Source organism: Peromyscus eremicus, chromosome 6 (assembly GCF_949786415.1).
Source record: "Peromyscus eremicus chromosome 6, PerEre_H2_v1, whole genome shotgun sequence".
Classification (NCBI taxonomy): Eukaryota; Metazoa; Chordata; class Mammalia; order Rodentia; family Cricetidae; genus Peromyscus; species Peromyscus eremicus.
The window spans coordinates 58,409,536-58,426,637 of record NC_081421.1 but is presented as its reverse complement, the minus strand read 5'-3'; the positions used below and the strand labels follow the sequence as shown (position 1 = coordinate 58,426,637).

Here is a 17,102-nt window from a genome sequence, read left to right as displayed (position 1 = left end):
GAGATGTACTGAAATGCAAAGCCATGCCATGTTCCTCCCAGCATTTTTTGCCTTGCAAATATTGTTTTTCACAAGTTATTATTATTCATTAGCCAACATTAGTATTCAAGTGGCTTCACTTTCAGTACATTAATAAATAAATTTTTGTTTCATTTTTAATATGACAAATATCTATGGAAAGGAAAGAATCCATATGTACCAAAGCTCCTTTTTGTTTGTTTGTTTTTGAGACAGGGTCTCACTGTACAGCTGTGGCTGCTTTGGAACTTACTGTGTAGACCACGTTGGCCTGGAACTTACAGAGTTCCATATCCTCTGCCTCCTGAGTGCTAGAACTAAAGATTTCCACCACCACGCCTGGCTCAAAAGCTCTTTTGAAGTCCTCAGTACTTTATAAAGAGCTTAGGTTCTAAGGCCCAAGTGTTTGAGAGCCACAGCAGTGGCTTTGGAGTCAGATGCACCTCTGCTTGAGGCCTGTCGTGTCAAAGCTTAGACCCTGTGATGCCAACAGCTTTCATGACTGAGAATGAAGGGGGAGCATATCTATATCTATATCTATATCTATATCTATATCTATATCTATATCTATAGATATATATATGCTCCTGCAGAGTATACACATACACACACACACACACACACACACACACACACACACACACATATATATATATATATATATATATACTTCCTGCAGAGTAAGAGAGTAAGCTCTCTGTGTTCCCACAGGTGATGGAATTTTACTGCCAGTCCTGTGAGACGGCCATGTGTCGGGAGTGCACCGAGGGGGAGCATGCAGAGCACCCCACCGTGCCCCTGAAGGATGTGGTGGAACAGCACAAGGCCTCACTCCAGGTCCAGCTGGATGCAGTCAACAAAAGGTGCCATGCCCCTCCAGACTCCCCACCCCACCCCATGTGAGGCCTGGCCTCGACATCTGGTATCTGAGATGGTAGGGTCATGCTAGACCTGTACATATGACTCTGTATGTCCTACGTTCTTCTTGATCATGAGATCTCTGAATTTCCTGCCTGAAACCAGAACCAAGGTTTTCCTGAGAACTGTTGCCATACTTCAGGCCTGTGGTGGTGGCGGGGATGGCTCTTCTCTGCCGAGCCCCATACAGTGGTGCTGAGCAGTGATTGTTCAGTTTTCCCAGAGTGTTTGTGTTCGGGGTTTTTTCTTTGGCATGGACACAAATGAAAGTAGTACCCGTGTCCTTTATGAGAGAGACTGAAAAGAAGACATTAGCAACCAGTTGAAAAACGAGACAAAATAGTCCAAAGTCTCAGTGAGAAAGTGTAGTTTTTCAATGTTACTTAAAGGAACTTAGAAACTTACCAGAACTTCTCCAGATACTCTGAGTTCCGCTAAGTTTATATGACTGGGGAAAAAAATGATAAAGCTAGACATTTAGAATATAGTGGTTCTCTACCACAGGCAATTCTGACCAACCCCACCCACCCAGAGTGCTTGACAATACCTAAAGGTATTTTGGGGGCCTAGCAGTGGTGGGGTGGAGATACGCTGTTGGTATTGGGTAGAGGAGAGAACACTGTTAAACATCCTATATGCCCAAGGCAGTCTTCTATGACAAGGAATATCACACCATCAATAATTAACAACGATGGTTGAAGGCAGACTGAAAAAGCTGTGACCCTGAAGGCCACATTGGTTCTATTGCTTTTTAAAGATGGCGGGGAGCATCATAGAAAAGGCATTCTGCTTTTAGAGAAACTGAAAGGTGTAGGTAGACTTTGGAATACTTCTGGGTTAATGATCGTTAACGACTCTCCTGTCTCTCAGACTCCCAGAAATAGATTCTGCTCTTCAGTTCATCTCAGAAATCATCCATCAGTTAACCAACCAAAAGGCCAGCATCGTAGATGACATCCACTCCACCTTTGATGAGCTGCAGAAGACTTTAAATGTTCGCAAGAGTGTGCTGCTCATGGAGCTGGAGGTCAACTATGGCCTCAAACACAAAGTAAGGTTCTGCTGTCCTACAGGTTTCCTGTAGGAGGTGTGACGCCAGGGCCACTCCATTCAGAGCACGGGCTTACTGTGTTCTAACAGCAGCAGTGGCGGCAGGGGCCTACACAGGTCCTTAAATGTCACCACTGTGCTGTGAACTCCTGTTTTCATTTAGTAGAGAATTCCCCTCTCACCCCACCCCCCACCCCCGTTTTTCTTTTGGCAAAACTGGGATTCCATGACCTTCTGTAGCAATGTATAGTTTGACATACGGAGAGGTTGCGTATCATAATGTTTTCAGGGTTTAGAGTTGTCTGGAATGTTTTCCTCCCCTAATTATAATGTGGGAGAGTCTCTTAACTGCTCTCACCCACACCAACCTGTTCCTCAACTTCAAAGTGGATCCTGACTGTAGCCTTTGTTCAGGCTGTTCTCCACGGGGGAGGAGGAGAGCTTCTGGTATTCAAATGCGGAGACTTCTCAAATGGTTGGTTTTTGTTCCTTGAGGTGGTGACCTGGCAGCTCAGAACGTTAGGGAAAGCCACGGAGTAATGACTATTGCACATCAAGCTGACAATTTGTTTGCCACCCTGTTGGTAGCGTCCTTTCTGTTTTGCCCCGTGTAAACAGATGACCCAAGAAATGCACGTGTGGGTGATGAGGCAGGGTGAGGCGGAAGGGAAATCTCCAGAAGGCACTGGAAATGCAATTTAGCATTTTGCATGGGTTCACTGGGTTAAATGGAATGCAGCCGGTGCGGAGCCACCTGAGTGGGCGGGTATAGGAGTTGGTTCTTTTGGGCGGAGGGCTCTGCCCCAGCTCCTTGGCAAGCGTCCCGCAGGCTGCACAGTATCCTGTAGGAAGTGCTCACTGCTTCTGTGTACCTGGCAGGTGCTGCAGTCGCAGCTGGATACCCTGCTCCAAGGCCAGGAGAGCATTAAGAGCTGCAGCAACTTCACGGCGCAGGCCCTCAACCATGGCACGGAGACGGAGGTGCTGCTGGTGAAGAAGCAGATGAGCGAGAAGCTGAACGAACTGGCGGACCAGGACTTCCCACTGCACCCGCGCGAGAACGACCAGCTGGATTTCATCGTGGAAACCGAGGGACTGAAGAAGTCCATCCACAACCTAGGGACCATCCTCACCACGAACGCTGTCGCCTCGGAGACGGTGGCCACGGGCGAGGGGCTTCGGCAGACCATCATCGGGCAGCCCATGTCCGTCACCATAACCACGAAGGACAAAGACGGAGAGCTCTGCAAGACAGGCAACGCGTACCTCACCGCCGAGCTCAGCACCCCCGACGGCAGCGTGGCAGACGGAGAGATCCTGGACAATAAGAACGGCACCTACGAGTTCCTGTACACCGTGCAGAAGGAGGGGGACTTCACCCTGTCCCTCAGGCTCTACGACCAGCACATCCGAGGCAGCCCGTTCAAACTCAAGGTCATCCGCTCTGCCGATGTGTCCCCCACCACCGAGGGCGTGAAGCGACGCGTCAAGTCCCCCGGGAGCGGCCACGTCAAGCAGAAGGCTGTGAAGAGACCCGCCAGCATGTACAGCACCGGCAAGCGAAAAGAGAACCCCATCGAGGACGACCTGATCTTCCGAGTGGGTAAGGAGTGGGTGGGTGCAGTGCCTGGACTGAGTGGCTAGGGGGGCCACCCGGCAAGCGTTCCTGCCAGTGGGGATCCTACACTTCGGAGGAGCAGGTTGTATTAGGCTAGCTTCTGTAGGCTCTTTGCAAATGTTCTTCTTCCTCCTCCCCCCATCTTTCTCCTTCTCCCTTCCCCCTCCTCCTCCTTCTCTCCTTTCTCCTCCCCCTCTCCCTTCCTCCTCTTCAGCCTTCTCCTTTTCAAGAAGTAAGTACTGCCCGCGAGGAACTGAAAATAAGCAAAAAGAAAAATAGAGAATCCCCAACATTCGTAACCTGGATATTTTAAAGGATTCACAGAATCATTCTCACTTTGGTGGGGATGTCTTTGGAGGACTCCTGCCTAACCCAAAGGCAGAAAGAGCCTTGCCTCAGGCAAATACTTGTATTTCTGTGAAATCTGTGGGCTTGGGCAGTGGCAGTCCCACACACGGATTTCTAATACCTCTCTGTCCAAAATCTTGCAAGGAGTGGGAGACCCGTGGGGGCCAGCTGTGCGGGGCACGCTGCGTGGCCAGCCAACCTTGCAGAGAACAGCCCCTAAGACTGCAGGGTGGAGAAGGCAATGGTTTGGGGATGAAGCCAGAAGGTACAGCCTGAGCTCAGAGATGGGATTGCAGAGTTGCCCCTCCCTCTGATTTACTGTCTATCGCTTATTACTTATGTTGGTTTTAACTGCTTTCTTTCTCAAGAGAAAGCAACCTAAACATAAATCACAAAGGGCTCAGTCGTTCTTAAGGAAAATAAAAGCTTGCATTTTGTTTCAAAAAGTACCTGCAGCCTGCCTCCTTCCCCCTGTGGTGTCTTCCTGCAGCCTGCTCACTCCACTGTGGTGTCTTTTCCTGCAGCCTGCTCACTCCCACTGTGGTGTCTTTTCCTGCAGCCTGCTCACTCCCACTGTGGTGTTTTCCTGCAGCCTGCTCACTCCCACTGTGGTGTCTTTTCCTGCAGCCTGCCTCCTTCCCCCTGTGGTGTCTTTTCCTGCAGCCTGCTCATTCCCACTGTGGTGTTTTCCTGCAGCCTGCTCACTCCCACTGTGGTGTCTTTTCCTGCAGCCTGCTCACTCCCACTGTGGTGTCTTTTCCTGCAGCCTGCTCACTCCACTGTGGTGTTTTCCTGCAGCCTGCTCACTCCCACTGTGGTGTCTTTTCCTGCAGCCTGCTCACTCCCACTGTGGTGTCTTTTCCTGCAGCCTGCTCACTCCCACTGTGGTGTCTTTTCCTGCAGCCTGCCTCCCTTTCCCTGTGGTGTCTACATCCCAGTGCCTGAGAGTGCCGCACAGTCTGTTGACTGACACACCTAGAAGGGAAAAGATTTTCCTACCGCAGAACTTCCCAGGATGGGAATCTGCTGATAGGCACTGTGTCCTATGAAGGGGAAGGATTAACAGTGCTGGCCAACTTTTCCATCTGTTTTCCATGGACCATCCTGGGAAACTAAGGCTCCTTGGAACATTTGTGGGCCGAGTTGCCCAATTCGTACTCTGAATCGTGGTAAGGACTGTGGAATGACATACAACTTGTCTGTTCAGAGCATGCCTTTATTGGCCACCTGTGGGTACAAGGGACAAGCTGGGACAGACACAGGACTGGATCCTGCCACTCCAGTTCCTCCACTTACGCCTTGGGCATATATTTCTGCGTTCCCCAACTTCAGCTTCCATGTCCGTAAAATGCAAAATTGTCTTCTAGATTCTTTCATGTTGTCACACACACACACACACACACACACACACACACACAGAGAGAGAGAGAGAGAGAGAGAGAGAGAGAGAGAGAGAGAGAGAGAGAGAGAGAGAGAGACCTAGTAGTATTCTCTTTGACATACTTTCAAATACTTTGACATTTGGTTTTATTTTTTGGGGAAATCCTAGTGGTAGTACTGGACTATGTTAGTTCCATTTTTAATTGTATGAAGAACATTCACACTGTTTATATACATAGTGGCTGCAAGTGTGGTAAAATAAGGTTTCCCTTTATTCACATTTTCATCAACTTTTATCTAGTCTTTTCGGTGGTAGTGGTTGTTTTAATTTGCATTTTCCTGATGGTTAGTAATGCTGAGCACTTTTATATACTTGTTGGCTACCTATATGCCTTTTAAGGAATTTAGATATTTAGATCCTTTGCCTATGTTTAAATCACATTGTCTTTTTAAAAAGTATTATTATTATTATTATTATTATTATTATTTGTGTGTGTGTGTGTGTGTGTGTGTGTGTGTGTGTGTGTGTGTGTGAATGATGTGGGGAGGGGGCACAAGTGCCTCAGTGTGCACATAGAGGTTGGAGAACCACTTCATGGTTGCTTCTCTCCTTCCTCTGTGAGTTCCAAGCATCCAACTCAGACCACTACGTCTATGTGATAAATCTTTACCTGCTGGGTCATTTCACTGGCTCCAGTTTGTCTTCTCACCATTGAGTTGTTTGGAGCTAGATTTACTGGTATACTGCTGAGGCAGAAAGATTGAGAGTTCAGGACCAGCCTGGGTTACATAAGCAACCACGTGGCTTATCGGTACCTTTACATCTTGCTTCTCCTGGCAGCAGCTAGCAGCGTCTGTCCCACTCTCCTTTCTTCTCTCCTATCTTGCTTAGATTTTCTTGCCTGGCTCCATCCTGCCCTGCCATAGGTCAATGCAGTTTTATTTATCAACCAATCAGAGCGTACAGAAAGACATCCCACAGCAAGACTCTAGTAAAAGTCAGCACTCATGATGAAGTAATGAAGCCAAAACAAACAAACAAACAAACAAACAAACAACAACAAAAAGCCATTTTTAGGGCACCTGGCACCTGGCAGACCTTACGCTAAGTAATGAATATATTATAAAGATGACAGAAATGTGGTCTCCTTTCTGAGCTTACAATTTGGTGTGACAGATACATGACCAACTTGGCCAACTACTGAGAGCTAGTGATGGAAAGCTATAATAATAAGGATTTTAAGCCAGAACTTAATAGGACTTACGTCAACAGATGGAAGTAGCATATCGGGCAGAAGGACCTATGCAAAGAGCAAAGGAAAGGTGAAGGTGAGAGAATATGATTGATAGGTTCATATCACGCACATCTTGTACTGAGAGAGTAAAGATCAGAAGAATAAAAAGTGAATGTGATTGGACAAATCTGTATGGGAACCCAGTGTTCTTCAAACACCCTCTGTGTCCTCACACTTGATCACTCCCAAGCCTGAATCCTACTACCTTTCTCTTTTAAAACCCACAGTGATTGCTATTATTATTTATACCTCGGTCTCACTACCCAAGACTGCAAATTCCTTGAGGTGAAGGACGATGCCATTATATCATCTGTCATCCCCAGCAATACTCAGAAGTCCATTGGAATAGCATCAAGACATAACCTACATGATCTAAATACCCTTTCCTTGGGCCAGTGAGATGGCTCAGTCAGTAAAGGCACTTTTCCCCAAGCCTGGTGGCCCAGGTTTGGTCCCTGGAATAATTCTTTAATCAGGAGCTTCAAGGAAATGTTAGTGATACAAGTTAAAGGACTCAAGCTGGACATGGTGGCTCATGCCTTGAGTTCTGGAGGCAGAGGCAGGCAGATCTGTGAGTTTAAGGCCAGCCTGGTCTACATAGTGAGTTTCAGGACAGCCAGGGCTACATAGTGAGACCCTGTCTTGACCCCACTCCCCCAAACACACACACACACACACACACACACACACACACACACACACACACACACACATGAAAACCAAAATTAAAACAAAACAAAAGACAGGTTAAAGAACTCTAGATGGTGATTAGAAGTAGGAAAAGGGAGGAGGCACTTTTTGGGTCAGGTACTCTTCTTACTGATAGTAGTGTTTCAGTTTTATATATATATATATATATGGCATTGCAATATATAATATTAGGTATGCTGGAGGCTGCTAGCAATAGCTTATTTATTAACTCCATAATATTTACTTGAAATCACCAAGGATCATTTATTCTTTGGAAATGGGCAAATGCCACAAATCAGAGCTCTCTCTCCCCCAACCCCTCAGTCCTATTCCTCAAAAGCGATATTATCAGGACAAAATATAATTATCCTTACCACAGAAGGAACACATACTTAAAGAAGTGAAAGCTACACCTTTTAACTTGTGTGGTTTTCCAAAGTTGAGTAGTGTGGTACCTCCCATGCCTGACAGCTTAATTGAGTGCCCAAATGAATATAACACAAGTGAATTACAGTGTCTCTCAAATACTGAATTGGAAAATAATTCTGAATGAGTTGAGAGAAGGAGCTCAGAGCTCCTGTTGACAACAGTTTGTCATTCTGGAAATGCAGAAATTGCTTTTTGGGTTTGCTGACTAGGAGTTATGAGCTGGTGTAGTCAGTTATAAAGAGCATCATTGAACAAAGGGGAAGTGGAAGATGTGGGAGGGAGGGAAAGAATCACAACTGAATTGTTTCAAAATATATAATTCATACGCCATCCCTCAATGAGCTGGTAGGAAGTTGAATGAAGCACTCAGGTGCACCCTAGAGCATGTTGTTTTAAACGGATGTGCAGGGCTGGAGAAGCAGTCTATCTCAGAGCTTTCTTCAGGCTCTGGGATTGGTCCACCAGCATATAGAATAGAAAATGTGTATAGAATAGAATAGCATTCAGGTAGCATGTGCTCAAAGAGTTCTCAGCAATATACTACATTATTTTATGTCCCTCTTCTAGCCTCACCTCTGTAAGCCACTACTCATTTTCTTAAAGAAGTGATGAAGGAGGTCCAGTTTATGAGCTCATTATAAGATCCCTACCTCGGTCCCTTGAGAATCTCATCCTCAGGAGCTCTTCCTGTATTTCAAGTGGAAACAAGATGTAGTTTATAGCTACTGTATTTGTTAAGTACTAGGCACTGTGCTGTGTGTTAATCAGCTTTCTGTTTCTATAATAAACATCTTGAGATGTTAAGTAAAAAGAGAAGGTTTATTTTGCCTCACAGTTTTGGAGGTTCCAGTAAATGATTGGTTGGTTGCATTGCTTTGGGCCCTTTGATGAGGCAGCACCTCGTGTTGTGGGTTATCCCACGAAGTGAAGTGCTGACCTCATGGTGACCGGGTAGCAAAGTCAGGAAGACCAGGAGCTGAAGACCCCATGTCTTCCTCGAGGTACACCACCAATGACCTAACTACCTTCCACGAAGCCCCACCTCTTAAGGGCTCAACCACTTCCTGCTAGTGTTGTAGGCAGAGGACCAAGCCTTCAATACTGGAGCCTGTGGGTGACTTTCCACCTCCCATCTTGAGCACACTATGTCAGAGTGCAGCAGGGAACAGGACAGATCTTACTCCTTCACTCGGGGAGCTCATGGTGTAAGGAGGGATACAGTCAAGCAGGTCACAGTGCAACGGGGGAGGGTGCAGTTCTCTAAGAGATGTTAAGAGGAAATACTGCTGCCCTGGGGACCAGCCTTCAGCAGCTCAGGAACTGAGGGGGAACCATGGAGTCGACTTTTCTATCTGAGGGAGTAAAACTCAATCCTCTGGGGCTGATGAAGAAGGGAAAACCACACATACACCTTCAGGATCTCTCTCTCTCTCTCTCTCTCTCTCTCTCTCTCTCTCTCTCTCTCTCTCTCTCTCTCCAAGACAGGGTTTCTCTGTGTAGCTTTTGGAGCCTGTCCTGGAACTCGCTCTGTAGACCAGGCTGGCCTCAAACTCACTGAGATCCGCCTGCCTCTGCCTCCTGAGTGCTGAGATTAAAGGCGTGCGCCACCACCGCCCGGCTATCTCTCATCACTTTATTTCTTTTCTTACCTCTATCCAGATGTATCCCTCTATATGTTGTTAATTGTTCCCTTACAGCTTATATACCCCAGCAAAGTCTTTCAAGTGGAATAAAAATTACAATGTGGTCACTGTTCAGCTGGAATCTCCAGCTCAGCCGTTCTCTCTCTCTCCAAACCCCGCCCTCTCAGAAAAGCCAACAGGAGTCCAGTTCTGCATTCCTGGTAGGGGTGACAGATAGCTGCTCAAGACCCCACCTACCATGATAGAGGTCACGTCATTGCCCCCCTCCAGTGCCTAGAGGGCATTTAAGGCCCCTTCTTCAGAGCAGCCATATGATTTCTCTCCTGCCCTCTTTCCCTGGCCTCATCTCTGGGGGCTGGAGGATTCACCCAGGAGTGCTTTGCTCAAATATACCTGTTCTTTTACTTTTTAATTTGGCTTGATCTGGCTTACTGTGTTGGCAGAGAAACCTATTATTGGGGTACAGAATACCTATTAGTTACATTTTATTTTTCAAGTGAATGATTACAATGAATACAAGTGAAAAACATGTTTCCCATTTCCCTTACATGTTTAAATATTTTACATATCACAGGTGAAAAACAAATAATTCCCAAGAACCCACATACATTCATGTCCAAGCAACTTGTTGTAGATTAACAGAAGTGTAAGGAAGCAAGGTATTTTTCAAAGCCAGTTCTTTTCCTGGCAGGCTGCGTTTTGCAGTTACAAGGAAAGGATCAACCACTTTGTTATTTCTCTTAAAATGTAATCTTATAAAAAATCTTAAAAGAATCACAAATCTAAACATTTGTATATGAAAAACAGTCAGGTCTACTTTCAATCCTCAGGGTGCACACATCAACAGTTTTTATATCAGGAAGCTGAGGGCAGAAATGGGCACAAGGAATTAATCATCACCCTTGATCACCAACCCATCCTAGCAAGAGAGGCACGTCAGCTAATAATAACCTAACTGTCTTTGTTCTTGGTTTTTGACCTCAAAGAGTCCCTCACTCAACTATGTGCCTTTCTAAACTTTAAATTGTTCCCCAAGATGTTCTACCTCAAAGCCATTAACAAAAACATCTTAACCTAACCTTAAGTCATTAGTTGAAGCTTTGTTTTAACTATGTTGCGCACCAAAACCCATGAACATATCTCCCAATATTAAAGATTAAAAGAACTTGAGCTAGCTTCTGGGACTCAATGTTTTTCTTAATCATTAACCTAAGCCACAGTCTATAGGTCTCCTCCTAGCTGTGCGACACTTCCTTGTTCTTATTTTCTATCCTCTGCAGCCCCTGCTCTATCAGGGGTGGGGGCAACACCATATCCTGCCATTCCCTTTATTAATTTTCCCACTAAAGTATTCTCTATTACAATCCCTTACTGTATTTATTAAAAACTCTCAATCATCAAAATTCTATTTAAACTAACTCTATTGTTGCATAAAATAATTGCTTCAGTTAAACAGTACAGCTTAAGAGGAAACCATCATCATAATAACCCACAGGTGAACATGCCCCATAGAATGGGATATTTCCATGAGATAATCACACTACATTAAAGGCAGTGGGGGTCCCTCCCACACTGATGCACACCATGCCAGATACCAGAGAAAAATGGCAGCAGCAAACATTTAAAGGCACAGCATTAGCAAGAGACATTCTGGAGCTGAAGCTCAGTCACCAACTGCTGCTCCTCTGACGTGGCCATTGGCAAAATATGATCCATGTTACCCCCCTCCCCCAACCCCACCCCTCCCACCCCCCACCCCCAGCAAAAAAAAAAACAAAAAACTGGCATGTTAAAGTCTAAAAAGAAACAACAGAGGGTTGGAGAGATGGCTGTTATTGCAAAGGACTGGAGTTCAGTTCCCAGTACATACAGGATGGCTCAGAACAGCCAGTAACTTGAGCTCCGGGGGCGTCTTTTGGCCTCTGTGGGCACCTGCACGTGCGTGCACGCACACTCACATACATAGAAATTATTATTATTTTTAGACAAGGCCTCACTATGTGTCCCTGGCTATCCTTGAACTCACTGTGTAAACAGACTCAACTGGAACTCACAGAGGCAACAGATCTGTCTGACTCTACCTCCTGGGTGCTGGGATTAAGGCATACACTGCCACAGCTGGAAAGTAAAAAAGTGTGTGTGTATTGGGAAAATGCAGTTTTGTTCTTTCTTTCATCTCTGGTTGCCTTTGTGATATGTCTAGCTCCAACCTCCTTTATCTGCACAATGGAAATGATGCTCTTTGTCCTGCTGATTCATGGGAGAGAATTTATAAGAAAGTGCTGCGCAAATTGCTGACCATTTCATTTTCTCATGATGCAACATGAGTTATAATTTACTGCCCGCCATGAACTTATGCACGCATTCACTTACTTAGCAGGCATTAACTGGGCACCTGCCTGGTTGGATATTCTGTGTTAGACACTCTTCTCGCCTCAGTAACTTTTTGGTGGATTCTTTCATTCAGAGCATCTTGCATACTAATTTGGGATGGGTGGTGAGAGGAGATAAATATTGTTGATCCCCGGGATTCAGTTTAGGGGTTTATCTCCTGGGCATTTGGAAGTGGTCAAGGGGCACAGGGCTCTGAAGCTGTTGGCTTGAAAATTCCTCTTGTGATTCATAGGCTAGCTTAGCATCCAGAAGAAAAAAATAGTTTAATTATCTTGAGATTATTCCCAAATTATTTATAACTTCCTTAACATTCTGTCAATTATTTAGTAGCCAACACAAGTAGTTGTGAAATGAATCTTTTATTTACATTAAACTAGACAGGAAAATATTTGATAAGTACTATCTATGTATGTGTTGTTTTACATATCTGTGTTGTGGAAGAACTCATTTTCATTACATATTTTCAGTGTTCTCTCTCTGTGTGTGTGTGTGTGTGTGTGTGTGTGTGTGTGCATGTGTGTGCGAGTGTACACCTGTGTGGCCAAGGATTGAACCCAAGGTCTTGAACGCACTAGGAAAGTGCTCTCTGACTGAGCTGCATCACCAGACCTCTTCATTCATGTAGAATACTGTAGAGAGAAGGGAGAGGCTTGTCTGTAGACCAAATAGAATTTCCTAAGGAGCTGGAAATGTAAAGCTGGATCCCCCAAGATTTCCAACTTCCGTAATTTCTATCTACTTCATTTCCATGATAAGCTACTTTACAAACATTTGAATATTCTATCCTCACAACACCACAGCATTGCTCAGCATCTGCTTTAGTTTCCAATAAGAAGTAATCCACATCAATTGTCCTCCAAGAGGACGCTGATGCCAACGTCTAAGCTTCAGGAAAAACACTCATCCGCCATGCTTTCCAACACTGTTCATGAAAAAGAAGCAGTGTGGGATCTCTGACAAGACAAAAGGTGCTCATAAGAATGAGGCAGGATACAGCAGAGGCCTGTGCAAGGCTGGGGTGGGGGACGGTTGGTCTTCAGCACCTGAAGAGAAGGAAGTGGGGAGGAGGAGATGGGTAGAGAGGGAGGTTCTACCATAGTGAAGTTTAAATGGTCGTTTCTTTTTGTTGTTGTTGTTGGTGGTGGTGATGGTGGTGATGGTGGTGGTGGTGGTGGTGGTGGTGGTGGTGGTGGTGTGTGTGTGTGATGTGTGTCTGTGTGTGTGTGTGTGTGTGTGTCTGTGTCTGTGTCTGTGTGTGTGATGTGTGTCTGTGTGTGTGTGTAAGCATGCATGTGAATGTCAGAGGACAACGTTTGGGAGGCAGTTCTCTCTTTTTATGTGGGATTTGGGACAGGAAGGCAGGCTTGCAAGTCCATGGAGTGGTGATGCCTTTTACCTACTGAGTGGCCCTGCTGAGCCTGCCAAACCTCTTTTCAGCACTGTGCTTTGTCCCAATGCTCTGGTGACCCAGTTCTCTCCTTCATTGCAGAAAGACAGAATCTTCCCTCCTGGGTTCTGACATGGAGTTTAACTAAATGTCTTCCTGCCCCGCCCCAATACAGTTATTTCCCATTTCTACTGATGCTCAGAAATGTGGCCTTATTTTTGTACAGCACAGACATGTGTTGGTGTTCTGGGCACCTGTATTTCCCTTATTCCAGGGTCTCCTGTGTGTTTTGTAAGCAGGTGGAATCTTTTTAACAGGACAGTGTTGGCTTTCACTGACACTGTTCTCTCCATTTCCGGCCACCCACTGAGTCTTCTGGAAACACAATGGCCTTTGTCCTTACCAGACAGACAAAAGGTTAAAGGAAAGAGATCCGCAGGTGGTGTCTGTCCCTGCCTGCACCTGAAGGACAGCAATCCCTGTTTATCTACTCTGTTCAGGTGTCTGGCTCTCCCCTTGTGTTTCTGGTCATCCACACGTGAAAGGCTCCACAGCACTGGGGTTTCCTTCAGGTCACTTCTCTTGTTTCTGTTCCATTCCCAGTTATAAGCCTCTTGCTCTTTAAAGCAATGTATTATTATTATTATTATTATTATTATTATTATTATTATTATTACTACTACTACTACTACTACTACTACTACTGTATATATGTGTGTGATATACCACTGCATGTGTGGAGGTCAGAGGACAACAGTGTGTCTGTTCACTCTTTCGCCTCTTACATGGTTTCAGGGGTTGAATCCTGGTTGCCAGGCTTCTGGGACTGACCTAAGACATCACACCCATGGGCCCCAAGATTCTTGCTTTCAAATTGGTCATGATGCCTCCTTCTGATAACTTCATGCTTTGGTTTATGAATTTTTAAATTTGTTTATTTTGGGACATAGACTGTCTGTCTCACCCCATTCTCCTTCTTCACCCCACCCTTGGGTGTGCTGGGATTCTGGGTGTATTTTTGAAAAACAGGGGTTTAGTTTCTTACTTTTCTTAGAAGCATTGGCCTTACTGTTATGAATTATGCACGCGTGGGAAACCCCCAGCTGGCCAGGCCAGGGTATCCCACTGTGCAGGGAACCATGCTGGCATGCTGAGCAGATGCAGCTGCGGGCTGGGGGGTGACCCGCTCCATGTGGGCATGGCGGCGGGGAGGTGGGTGGACATTCACAACCCAGACACTACATCCGCGCGCGCGCGCGCGTGGAAATGGTTTATTATAGTAGACGAAGAGAAGATAGGAAAGAAGAGAGAAAGAGAGAGGGAGAAAGAGAGAAAGGGGTGGAGTTTTTACTTAAACAGAGGCTTCTTTGTCAGGACCCAGGGCGGTCCCAAGGGGCGGGTCAGAATATTAACACTTACCATCTTTAAAAAGATGTTTGAAAAATGAACATTGTAGAATTCTTTCTTTTCCTGGTCCTCAGTTTTGCTATTCCCGTGTCCAGTTATTCAGACATCAGCAGGGAGGCCCAAAACAAACCACATCAGTACATCCCTCTTTACAGGGCCAACCACAGCTTCCTCATCTGTATGACCAGATACTAACTCATCTTGTTTATCTGTTTATTTATTTTTATTTGTCTGTTTGTTTGTTGTGAGCCTGGTTCTCACAACTGTTGTCCAGGCTGGCTTTGAACTCCTGGGCTCAATCAGTTGCCTTGATGGGGCTCCATTTGGGTACCTCAGTGCCCTGCTCTTACACACCATTTTAAAAACATGTTCACTCATTCTGCATTCATGCTTATTTCAAAGGTCCTTGTGGACCAAGTGGTATGTCTAGTGAAATAGTAGTTTCCTTCATGACGCAGGGCTTTATCTTTGGGGATCTGAATTTTTTTTTTTTTCATATTTGGAGACATTAGACACAGAAGACACAAAGGAACTTAAGAGGGCCCTGACCTTGGTACAAGGACGGCCACTGCAGTCTGGTGAAAACCAGCTGACCCAAAAATTGTCCTGCTCAGCCTGCTCAATTCTATTGTTGATTGGTTCTGGAGTTTTATCCATCACCGGTTTCAATCCTAAACTCAGTTCTGATTCTGGAGAGTCAGTTCCCAGGCCACCCTTCAGCCTGAGCCTGACACCAGCCCCCTCAGCATGCCCTCCTGGCTTTCCTCAAGCACTTTAATGACGGCTAAAAAAATATTCAACTGCTCTTTTAATGTACATTGAGTGATCATTTGTTTTTCTCACTAGGAATTAAATTGTAAGCTTCCTAAGTCATTTTTAGGTACTTTGTCTGTTTCCGCCCATTAACATTCAGTGATCTTTTGAAGTAAAAAAGGATAACTGTGAACATACCAATGGGACACTGTCGCCTTCCTTCTCTTTCTCATCTGTCCTTGTAATCAAGGAGTCCAGAGGCCAAGTGTGGCAGGTTTGACCTGACGCCCAGGGCTATGGAGACGAAGGCAAGGGGCAAACTCAGGGCCAGGCTAGGCCACACATAGTACGACCCTGTCAAAAAAAAAAAAAAACAAAAAAAAAAAGACAAAAGCAAAAGAAGTCATCAGAAATATACATAGCCAATGAAGTCTTAGAGAAGAATGCAGAAGTGGATCCAGCGTGTGAAAACCACAGGGCTCATTCATGATATCTGTGACTTCAGGGTGCATTATGTGCTCTGAAGGCCAAATGTCCAGGCTTTCCCCGAGCTCTCTGAAGAAGAGAGAGAGATTTTGACAGGACTCTAAAACACTCCTCTCTTGTTGTAACTCCACGGTTGGAATATTTTTTTTATTATTTCTTCGTGAAAGCTGAATATATTTTAACCACATTAGTATTCAGCTACAGATTGATTAGAGAGAATTAGCACTTGATTAAGAATGATTTTGCAAAGACTTTATTGGTCTGAAGGAGAAAGTGAGTAGTTCATGGAGTAAGTTTTAGGGGAAGCCTTCCCGCTCATGTGTATCAAAGGCAATGCAGAGGCCGTGGCTGTAGCCCAGTAAACACATGGCCATGGCTTCAATCTCTATCATGGAAAAGGAAAAAGACAATGTATTCTTAGGCTACTTATCGAAGCTTAAATTATTTGTTTGCTAACCTAATTATCTATAACTTAGTTTCTGTGCTTTTCTCATTTATTCTTAGGCACCAAAGGAAGAAATAAAGGAGAATTTACAAACCTTCAAGGTGTCGCTGCATCTACGAGTGGAAAGATATTAATCGCAGATAGTAACAACCAGTGTGTGCAGGTATAGCCCTACGTGTGTTCTTTTGACTGTGTTGGCTAGAGATAGGTGTATACTTCTATATTTTAGATTCAAGATAAATGATATGGGGAAGAAACAAAAGGAATATGCAGACTTTTGTTTCTGTTTGTTTTAATTTCGTTTTCTTGTGTGTGTGTGTGTGTGTGTGTGTGTGTGTGTGTGTGTGTGTATGGGGGGGATTTCTTAAGCAGCATTGGCATGTTCTGATCTGTAGTATATTTGACAAATGCTTTTTCCTGTCCCGGTGATTTCTGTGCTACTCAGATTCTAATGAGTGTGTAAATTCATTGTACAGATATTTTCCAATGATGGGCAATTCAAAAGTCGTTTTGGCATCCGAGGACGATCACCCGGACAGCTACAGCGGCCCACTGGGGTAGCAGTGCACCCTAGTGGGGACATTATCATCGCAGATTACGATAACAAGTGGGTTAGCATTTTCTCCAGTGACGGGAAGTTTAAGGTAAGAATAGTAGAAAGAACAAAAAATATGGCAGTAAATTATGTTTTTCTTTGTTTAAATCCAATCCAGTCAGTATTTCATAATTCTTCATACGGGGTCATCAATCTCAGTTTTATTAAATAAGAGTAACTGTGATAATTTTATAAACTTGCCTTCTTTCTCTTTCTTTCTCTCACATACACACACATATGTACACA

At 44.9% G+C, this 17,102-nt stretch overlaps 1 protein-coding gene across 1 annotated transcript in view; it reads left to right on the top strand.

Annotated features, from left to right (window-relative positions):
- Positions 1 to 17,102, top strand: part of Trim2 (tripartite motif containing 2) — a 117,200-nt gene that overhangs the window by 83,165 nt on the left and 16,933 nt on the right. Inside the window, exons 4-8 of the mRNA XM_059265544.1 lie at positions 730 to 881; positions 1,807 to 1,987; positions 2,866 to 3,589; positions 16,321 to 16,424; positions 16,738 to 16,905. Of these exons, the coding sequence (XP_059121527.1) occupies positions 730 to 881; positions 1,807 to 1,987; positions 2,866 to 3,589; positions 16,321 to 16,424; positions 16,738 to 16,905 (1,329 nt within the window). The remainder of the gene's footprint in view (positions 1 to 729; positions 882 to 1,806; positions 1,988 to 2,865; positions 3,590 to 16,320; positions 16,425 to 16,737; positions 16,906 to 17,102) is intronic.